The 11,080-nt window shown below is 46.0% G+C and overlaps 1 protein-coding gene across 1 annotated transcript; it reads left to right on the plus strand.

Annotated features, from left to right (window-relative positions):
- Window positions 1-2,168: 2,168 nt before the first annotated feature.
- kcna4 (potassium voltage-gated channel, shaker-related subfamily, member 4) lies at window positions 2,169-4,704 on the plus strand. Its single transcript, XM_060911728.1, has one exon. It carries the CDS (start codon window positions 2,246-2,248, stop codon window positions 4,271-4,273), a length of 2,028 nt encoding a protein of 675 aa, XP_060767711.1. The 5' UTR covers window positions 2,169-2,245; the 3' UTR covers window positions 4,274-4,704.
- The last annotated feature ends 6,376 nt before the right edge of the window (window positions 4,705-11,080 follow it).

Here is an 11,080-nt window from a genome sequence, read left to right on the forward strand (position 1 = left end):
GGCTATAGGCATCAATTAGTATCATGCACACATCTCATCTCATCTCATTATCTCTAGCCGCTTTATCCTGTTCTACAGGGTCGCAGGCAAGCTGGAGCCTATCCCAGCTGACTACAGGCGAGAGGCGGGATACACCCTGGACAAGTCGTCAGGTCATCACAGGGCTGACACATAGACACAGACAACCATTCACACTCACATTCACACCTACGGTCAATTTAGAGTCACCAGTTAACCTAACCTGCATGTCTTTGGACTGTGGGGGAAACCAGAGCACCCGGAGGAAACCCACGCGGACACGGTACGAACATGCAAACTCCACACAGAAAGGCCCTCGCCGGCCGCTGGGCTCGAACCCGGACCTTCTTGCTGTGAACACCACCACGCCGCCCATCATGCACACTTATCTCATCTCATTATCTCTAGCCGCTTTATCCTTCTACAGGGTCGCAGGCAAGCTGGAGCCTATCCCAGGTGACTACGGGCGAAAGGCGGGGTACACCCTGGACAAGTCGCCAGGTCATCACAGGGCTGACACATAGACACAGACAACCATTCACACTCACATTCACACCTACAGTCAATTTAGAGTCACCAGTTAACCTAACCTGCATGTCTTTGGACTGTGGGGGAAACCGGAGCACCCGGAGGAAACCCACGCGGACACGGTACGAACATGCAAACTCCGCACAGAAAGGCCCTCGCCGGCCGCTGGGCTCGAACCCGGACCTTCTTGCTGTGAACACCACCGTGCCGCCCATCATGCACACTTATTTATTAAAAAAAAAAACAAGTTTGGGACTGCAGCACGAGTGTGAGGGCGCAGTGAGCCGCAGTGGCCGCTGGGGGATGATCGAGCTCTGTCGGCACTGGTCGTGGCCACGCGAGGCTCCTTGGTAATAACAGGCGCGCGCTACGGTAAACGGGCGAGAGCGAGCGGCGACACACGCGGCGCGTCCACTTACCCAAAGCTATTTCACATGGCATTATTCAACTTTTCATTCATCGCGCTGCTTTGTTCATGTATCCGTGCGCTCCGAGTGGCACACGCTTGCTTGACTGGTTAAGTGCATCTTTGCTTCATGTCGTGCATTTTTGTTTGTTTGTTTCTTCTGGATGGAAGATGTGATGTGCAGGTGATGCGAGATCCTGTTGAATTAAGACACGATCAGACGCAGCCTCAAAGTGGCAAGATCCTGTCGGATGCGAATAAAACTCGACTCCTGAGGATGACATGTTCTCTTGCTGCGTGCGTCGTGTGGGTTTTGGATGCCCAGAGCAGGCGGGGATTTTGGGGCAAACCTGGGATTTACATCCTCACCTAGCTCCGGCGTATTGCGTTGGAGGTGGAAGCTAAGCAAAATATTCTCCGGTCTTTGCTCATGTAAGTGCTCTGAACAGAGGGAAGGTGTGGTGGTCGCTGCGTGCGGCCAGTGTTTATGATTAATCACCTATAGGGATTTTTCTCTCTGTAATAATCACGCATTGTCTCCTGTTGCCGTACAGGCCTGTAATTGCTGTTATCATAACGAAATATTTCTAAGAGTGTTCCTAATTCCAGTATTGAGCTGTCCCTGTCGCACATGTTATTATAGTGTGGGTTTCTTCTTCTTTTTTTTCTTTTGAAGGGTGGGGGGAGACGCGTGCAGTCCATAACGTTTGTTTTTGTGCCCTTTGCAGCTGTCGCTGGCGTCAAAATAATTCCGTGATTCATTCGTAGCCAGTGGAGGGGCAGAGGACAGAACAGCACCCCACCATCATCACCACCACCACCACCTCCACCATACACCCTCCTCCTCCTCCCTCATCCCAAAGATTGCAACCACAGATCTCTAACAGAACTCAAAGTCGCTTCTTGCTCCAAGTCAAGCACCTCAGGTGGCAGGTGAAAGGTGAAGATAATAATCTTATGGAGGACTCTAGGGACAGCCTGTGGTTTTGGACACCAAGGCAACGCCACAGACAAACAGGTTCCTTCACCTTTACGCACCTGGATTTGATGATGTCACTGAACACCTAATGGACTTAATGATTTCAGTGAGTTTTGCATGACCATAAAATGAAACTGTAATTATTGTGTATGTTGTGAGGTTTGTTTTTTCCCCCCCTTTCTTTTGCCTCAGTGGACTTACATCTTCCACAAGCCTCATTGTGGCGTTCCAAGTGCATTTACGGACATTGCTGTACTCAGTTGAAGTCTTGACAAATAACTAACTCACTATACGGTTAGAAATTACGCACCAAAATGGAGTTTGCTATGGTCGGAGCAGACAGCAGCGGGTGCAACCCCCACTTGCCGTATGGATATGCCCAAGCTCGTGCCAGGGAGAGAGAGCGCGAGAGAGAAAGACAGTCTCGTGCGGCGGCGGCGGCGGCAGCTGCGGCGTCTGAGGCCGGGCCAGCCGGAGACGGAGGTGCCGGTGGCGGTGGTGGTGGTGGAGGTGGCTCGTGTACCCACATCTTCGGTCAGCCATATCAAACTCGCACCGCCTCCTCTACTAATGCCAACCAGGGGAGCGGAGCGACTGCCTCGCGCCCCACCTCCTCCTCCTCCACCACTCAGCAGGCGCAACAGCAGTACGAGCCACAACAGCAACTTCTAAGAGAGCGCAAAAAGCAGAGAGGAGTCGCGCGCTGGAGACGGCACCGCGCGGCTCTCGGAGGGGACCTGCGCCACTCTGAGTTGGCGCTTCTCGGATCCGAAGAGGACGTTATGATAGAAGAGGACGAGGAGGCCGAGGGCGACGAAGACGACGAAGACGACGGGGGAAGCAAGAGATCGAGTTTTATCTATAACATGGATGACGAAGAGACTGCGTCTCTCACGGACAGACGTCCCCAATCCGGATACGAGAACGTTTACAGCGAGTACGGCTGCTGTGAGAGAGTGGTGATCAACGTGTCCGGGCTGAAGTTTGAAACCCAGCTCAAGACTCTCGCCCAGTTTCCCGACACGCTCTTAGGGGACCCAGCCAAGCGGATCAGGTACTTCGATCCACTGCGCAACGAGTACTTTTTTGACAGGAATCGGCCGAGTTTTGACGCCATTCTGTACTTCTATCAGTCAGGGGGACGGTTAAAGAGACCTGTCAATGTACCTTTCGACATCTTTTCCGAAGAGGTCAAGTTCTATGAACTTGGCGAAGAGGCCATGATGAAGTTCCGCGAGGACGAGGGCTTTGTCAAAGAAGAAGAAAAACCGCTGCCAGAGGATGAATTCAAGCGGCAGATCTGGCTCCTGTTTGAGTATCCTGAAAGCTCGAGTCCTGCCAGAGGCATCGCCGTGGTGTCTGTTTTGGTTATCGTCATATCTATAGTTATTTTCTGTTTGGAAACGTTACCAGAATTCAGGGACGACAAAGATTTCCTTAGCCCAGGTAAAAACGTGACGCGCACAGATAACGGATTTACGCCCTTCAATGACCCGTTTTTCATCGTGGAGACCGTGTGCATCATTTGGTTCTCCTTTGAGATCATTGTGCGCTTTTTTGCCAGTCCGAGCAAAGCCTCTTTCTTCAAGAACATCATGAACTCTATAGACATTGTCTCCATTTTGCCTTATTTCATAACTCTGGGCACGGACCTCGCGCAACAGCAAGGCAACGGGCAGCAGGCCATGAGCTTTGCCATCCTGCGAATAATCCGACTGGTCAGGGTTTTCCGGATCTTCAAGCTCTCCCGACACTCCAAAGGACTCCAAATTCTCGGGCACACGTTGCGCGCGAGCATGCGTGAGCTGGCACTGCTCATCTTCTTTCTTGTTATTGGAGTGGTGCTGTTTTCCAGCGCCGTGTACTTTGCTGAAGCGGACGAGCCCAAATCACAGTTCACGAGTATCCCGGACGCGTTCTGGTGGGCCGTTGTTACCATGACGACCGTAGGCTATGGAGATATGAAGCCCATAACAGTCGGAGGCAAGATAGTGGGCTCGCTGTGCGCCATCGCCGGCGTCCTCACCATTGCGCTCCCGGTGCCAGTCATCGTCTCCAACTTTAATTACTTCTACCACCGGGAGACTGACAATGAAGACCAGGCTCCTGCGGTTGAGTACCCGCCTCCGGGATGCCCATACTTCCCGGATTTCCTGAAAAAGTTCAAAGGATCTCCATCCGGGTCCTCACTAGGCGACAAAGCCGCCGAGTACATGGAGATGGAAGAAGGCGTCACGGAGTCTCTTTGCGGCATCGATAAGCAGAGTCCGAGTAGAGGGAATGGCACGGACATCGGCAGGAGAAACAGTACACATTCAAGAAGCATACAGACAGATGTATGATTATAAATATCACACTGATGACTTTCTGTGGAGGGTTTCGTGAAGATGATTGCACAATTCACTTATCAGCACACACATGCACGCCCAAGTGCGCAAGACGCACGCTTGGACGCACACCTCCACACAAACGCGCGTTTTAATAGACATGCACAAACAACAACAACAACAAAAAACAAAAGCAAGCACGCACCCACGCACGCACCCACACACGTTTCATTTCTTATGGACCTAGGCTGAAACATTCTTTGCAATGTGGCTCCTTTTTTAGAGATACACACCCTGTAATCAAATAACAGGCGACGCAAAAATCACCAGCTTTACGTAACACGGGGAGGTTGTGAGTTCTGGCCCATCTACACTGTAGGCAGAATTTCCCGGTTTAAAAGAACGGAACAAACAAACAAACAAACAAACAAACAAGTATTTTGCATAGGCACTTTATAAGTTACATTTGTCAGAAGACGTCAATGTTAGAACAAAGGAGCGAGCTGTTGACGTAAGGTTGTTATGCAATAAAGTTTAAATCATTTGCACTATCATTAAATATCATTCAACTATTCTCAAAAGCAGATTAAACCAGAGATCACCAGACACACGTCTTAGAGAGAGAGAGAGAGAGAGAGAGAGCATTCAATAACTATTTAGTAACATCTGTTATGATGTACATGCACAGTTAAACAATGTCTCATATTTTATGGAAGCTCAGAAAATTAGTTTGACAGTAGCACGATGCCACAGTTAACTGCCCTCTGGTACAACTTCACTGAGCTACACACTGCATTAAAGTCAGAGGCACTGAATTATTTTTAAGAGCGTCAAACAAATCAGTCATCTTGCCATTTTAAACATTTACCACAATTCTGGGATCAACACCTAAGTGTAGATGTCACCCATTAGATAGAACTAGGCCAAAATACCGGTATTGCATCTCAAAAATAATGATCATGCACAAAATGTCTCTGACGCCATGGCTGAGAAGGGACAGTCCTGTCATTTGGGTCATAGTGCTGCCACGGGAATACATTTCTATGTTAGAAGGGATTGCTTCATGCAACTGTTTACTTTGCGTCCCTTTAACCAAGATGACAATGCATCCCTTTACAAGGACGCCAATGAAAAAAAGAGAAAAAAAACCCCCCAGCTCTCGTGGAAACATGAACTGGCGCTCTACACTTGTGCTTTGGTGGACTTTATGCACAAAAATCACCTCTGGATGGAAATCCGGTCTTCCTGGCACGCGCAGGGACCCACATGGTCTCACCTGAGTGCCTCATTGTGCAAGGTAAGCAGTCTGAATATATCATTAATAACTGTACAGTGATATAGGGCGGCATGGTAGTATAGTGGTTAACAAGCACTGTCGCCTCACAGCAAGAAGGTTCTGGGTTCGAGCCCAGGGGCCGACAGGGGCCTTTTACTGTGGAGTTTGCATGTTATCCTCATGTTTGCGTGGGTTTCCTATGGGTGCTCTGGTTTCCCCCACAGTCTAAAGACATGCAGCTAGGCTAACTGGCTACTTTAAATTGCCTGTGTATGTGAATGGTTGTTTTCCAAGCGTAGAAGTGGGAGAGTTGTGGCAGGAAGGGCATCCAGTGTAAAACTATGCTCCATGTAATACGACATGTGGATCAATAAGGTCCACATGGACCTCGACCTGGCAACAGTACTGGACGAGGAGGAGGAAGAACTGTACAGTAATATATTGGCTAGAATTCTTAAAGGGGAACTGAAGGCAAATTTTTTTATTATCAAAATTCTATTTATTTCATTTTATTAAATATAGGAATGCATTTTTGATAGCTATTTTGTCACTGCTATAGCAGGTTATAAGTGTTTGAAATATGCTCTGTAATATATCAGTCCATATGTCAAAGCAATGGCCGTAAACGAGAGTCGTTGAGACCTGTGCAAGACATCATAGGACAGAAGTAAAACGTACAGCGGAAATCAAAGTGACCAACATCTGCCAACGTTGTCAAAAGACGCGCGCGCCCTCTTTCGAATGCTGATGTAATCAAGCCGGAAGTTTTGTTTGTTTTGATAGCAATCAGGAAAGTTTGAAAAAAGTAGGCAGTAATCGTCATTTAAACTCATTTTTGTGCAATATTTCGTTTGGAAAACAGATTTCAAAATAGCAGCACTGACACCTGGCTGACATGTCACGTTTCGAAGTCTCACACAAGTCTCGTGAAGATCGCGCGGATAAGCGACGCCTGCCGTGGACCAAACGAACTAAATTCAACACGGCTAAAAACCGAATCGGCCTATAAGTATAATATTTAATTGCAGTTAGTTGCCAATACGAGTCACGATAAACTGAAAACTAATTAAAGAACATGTTAATGAAGAAATAAAGCAAATTTAAAAATGACTTTAGTTCTCCTTTAAAAGAATCACAGCACAAATGTCGTCTTAATTTCTTGATGCTCACACATTCTCATGTCGAGCTGTAGGCATGTGCCCACACGTGCTTGTTGGTTCCTAGAGCTGCGTGACGCTGCACGCTCGCAGTGAAACAGGTGTTATGGAGCAGCGCTGGATGACTCTAGTGTTCAGATGTGTTCATGACACATTGTGTCGCTGGTATCTTATCGAATACAAATCAACAGATAGAATGAAGGCAGAATAAGATGAGATGTAATGTTGTACACATTTCACCGTAAGAAATGAATAACTTTTTTTGGAGAGAAAACAGATTCCCAGACCTGATTCTGAAGGATGTACTGGTTTCCCTGCTTCCAAGTCCAAACACACCTAATTTAAATAATTAGCTAATTAATAATCCTTCCATGTGTGTGTCAGAGAAAGGAAAGGGCTAAAAATGTACAGGACAGAGAGTACTCTTGGAAAGGTTGTATCTGCGCTCTAGATGAAGTTTTTTTTCCTTCTATACAACGCATTCTTACTTGGTTGCCTTGGTAACACAGAGTTGCCCTTCCCACCTCATTAACTGTCTTGAGTTTCTTGTTTAAATGGTGCAGTCTATCAGTTGCCACACAGGATAATTGCTGTCAAAGTCGATTAATTGCTTATAAATGACATAACTCGTGATTTAAAAAAAAGTATAGCCTGTTAACCCTTCACATGAAGGAAAAATCCATAGATGAGTTAATCACATGGAGTGGCTTTAAACTGGAGAAGTTGACTAGTGTTAGCGTCAGATTACAAAAGCGATACGTTTCCACTCGTGCTTGAACCACTGATGATAGGAATCATTTAAGTAATCAGATCACAGAGCCAGTGCGCTATTCCTGTTAATGAAGAGGCTACTGCTTTGTGAAAAGAAATTGTATCCTTTATAACCCGTGCTTAACCACAGCTGACCAAGAACACATTACCAGAAATCTATCACGTGCACAGGATTTCTAAAAATAAACTGAAGCATGCATTAGGTTCAAGGATCCCGTTATTATATTCATACATTGTCTGAATTCGTACAGCACCCCGCTATATGTTCTCCAATACTGTATAATTAACAGTTATTCCACGAAATCAAGTCGTACATGAGCTGATAGCCGATGAGGCACGTAGCGCTGAGTCGGCTATAAGCCATGTACGACAAGATTGAGTGGAGTAACTGTTTTATTTGATCCGCATTCACTGGATTTTGAGAAACAGAGCATTTCTATTTATTTATTTATTGCAAATTCGATAAATATAAACTTTATACAAAATGTCGGACAAAATAATTTCCGCTTAGGGGGACTTCTTAAAAACCTATCGATGGCTGCATGAATTGACTTTAGTGTTGTTTTTGTAGAAAGTGCCGGCTTGCTGTCGTGCCGAGGTCTAGAATAGCTTAGATATTTATTTAATTCTTCCTTGGACATTTCAGTGATGTAATTTTCAAACTTCTTTGAGCTTTTGAACCAGTCTGAAAAAAAAATCAACAATTTTTAATGCTTGAAGATGAAACAAACCGGCAAAATGACAGAAGCAATTTGTGAAAAATGCTATAATAATAATAATAAGAATAATAATAATAATTCTTGAAAAATAATATTAAAAAAAGATATTCTCTTACCATCAAATACTTTCATTCCATATTTTGTTGCTTTTTTGTATTTTTTGGGGTTTTGTTTTTGAGTAGAGTTTTTAATTCGTCGTTGGTTGGTTCAGCAACACGCTCCGCCATTTTCTTTTTCTCTACTCACGGTGTATGAGCTGATAGCCTAGTAGTCGAGTAGCCAATCAGAGCATGCGATTGCTCATATCCAGTGAATGTGGATATAGTAATAACAGTTATCAAAAAAGTTTGCGCTTTATGAGTTTTATTGGAGTATTTCATCATTACTGAGTGAAGAGGGTAAAATAATGTAAATGTGAGGCTTTAGTTGGCAGTCTGCATTACAGTCTGTGCTGATGTTCATTCAGTCATGCATTTTTATCCCAGTCTGGGTCATGGGGACTCTGGAGCCTATCCCAGGAACACTGGGAGTGAGGCGGGAATACATCCTGGAAGGGATGCTCGACATCCAGAGCAGCACACACGCACGCACGCACACACACACACACACACCCCTAGGGGCAATTTATCATAGCCAGTCCACTTACTAGAATGTTTTTAGGATGTGGAAAGACATGGGAAAACTTGGAGAAATCCCATGTGGATACAGGGAAAACATGCAAAACTTATTTTTGTGAGAAAGTGGGATTCGGGGTTGAGGTGAGCTTCAGAATGGATCTCTGGCAGAAGTCATATAGTGTGAGCAAATACATCGATTCTGAGATTTTGAATGTTGGATCCTGTTCACTTGGCTCTGGTTTGAGCTTAAGATTGAATTTCATTCTGATATGAAGCATATTCTATAACATTGCATTTTAATTTACTGTATATCACGGCGTACACCCAGTGCTGTCAGTAACTTGGCTCCACTACACATTTAAAAACCATGTAAACAAGATGTATTGATGCTCTGTTTGGCATCCACCATATGCAATACTGCATCACAAGTGCCTTTTAGAAAACAGTTTTCTAGCCGAGTGGCCCTTATTTCCTGAGATTTTGTTCCTGTGCTGTCGTAATGACAAATGTTGTTTACATCAATTTGTGTTTATGAGGGGTGAAATGACAGTGTAATGACATAGTGGGTTAAGTGCTTGCATCACTCTCGCCAAGGTTATGATGGTGCTATGTGTCAGCGTAAAACCTGTCTGAATCGCGCTTAGACGACACAGGACCAGGGCTCGCTGTCTGTGCTAATCATTGGTTCATCAGGTTTTAATATTGATCAGACATATCGTGTAAACTCAGACACTGCTGACTAGCACGAGAGCAAAAAATGCACTGCTTAAGCATGTGGAGGATTGGTAAAATGGATGCTAGAATGACAGAACAGCGAGGTTTCTGGTGGTCTTGCTGTTCAGTTTGGCTCCTTTAATGTGCAGTGAGTAAGGCCAGTCCTTCAGGCTTTGGGTGCATCCATCCATCTGTGAACAGAATGGTCATGACTCACACATCAGCTCTGTGGAGTAAAAAAAAAAAGAAAAAAGGTCACCATATATTAAACAAACAAACAAACAAACAAACAAACAAAGACCAGAGGATACAAACATGTTTGTTGAGTTCAAATAAGAGTAAATAAATGGGCGGCACGGTGGTGTAGTGGTTAGCACGGTCGCCTCACAGCAAGAAGGTTCTGGGTTCGAACCCAGCGGCCGGCGAGGGCCTTTCTGTGTGGAGTTTGCATGTTCTCCCTGTGTCTGCGTGGGTTTCCTCCGGGTGCTCCGGTTTCCCCCACAATCCAAAGACATGCAGTTAGGTTGATGTGAGGTGGCCTTGGGCTGAGGTGCCCTTGAGCAAGGTACCTAACCCCTGACTGCTCCCTGGGTGCTCTGGTGTGGCTGCCCACTACTCTGAGTGTGTGTGTGTTCACTGCTTCAGACGGGTTAAATGCAGAGGATGAATTTCACTGTGCTTGAAGTGTGTATGTGACGAATAAAGGTTTCTTCTATAACGGCTCCATTTTGATCAGGATTCACACCTAGTTGCAAGTCAATGTAGTCTACGTCCTGGCATGTTTTTGGGTGGTGGGAGGAAACTGGAGAACCCAGAGGAAATCCACACAAATTTCATCTCATTATCTCTCGACGCTTTATCCTGTACAGGGTCGCAGGCAAGCTGGCGCCTATCCCAGCTGACTACGGCCGAAAGGCAGGGTACACCCTGGACAAGTCACCAGGTCATCACAGGGCTGACACATAGACACAGACAACCATTCACACTCACATTCACACCTACGGTCAGTTTAGAGTCACCAGTTAACCTAACCTGCATGACTTTGGACTGTGGGGGAAACCGGAGCACCCGGAGGAAACCCACGCGGACAACATGCAAACTCCGCACAGAAAGGCCCTCGCTGGCCACGGGGCTCGAACCCGGACCTTCTTGCTGTGAGGCGACAGCGCTAACCACTACACCACTGTGCCGCCCACCCACACAAATACGGAGAGAAAATGTGAAACTCAACACAGACACTAACCAGACTCAGATGGAACGAGGGCCCCAGGAGCTGTGAGGTGGCCATGCTATCCGCTGCACCACGGTTCCACCCATAAATAAAATATACAAATTACACTCACCGGGTACTTTATTAGGAACACCCATCCACCTGCTGTTTTATGCAGTTATCTAATCAGCCAATCCTTTGACAGCAGCACAATGCATCACGCAGATACAAATCAAGAGCTTCGGTTAACGTTCACTTCAAACATCAGAATGGGAAAAATTGCGATCTCAAAGTGTGACTTTCAGTGTGGCACGGGTGTTGGTTTGAGTCAGGTGGACTGGTTTGAGTATTTCAGAAA

The sequence above is a fragment of the Neoarius graeffei genome, chromosome 27, assembly GCF_027579695.1.
Source record: "Neoarius graeffei isolate fNeoGra1 chromosome 27, fNeoGra1.pri, whole genome shotgun sequence".
Taxonomy (NCBI): domain Eukaryota; kingdom Metazoa; phylum Chordata; class Actinopteri; order Siluriformes; family Ariidae; genus Neoarius; species Neoarius graeffei.

What these genes read in the sequence shown, in the direction of transcription:
- kcna4 (XM_060911728.1), top strand. Translation starts at nt 2,246, where the DNA reads ATGGAGTTTGCTATGGTCGGAGCAGACAGCAGCGGGTGCAACCCCCAC.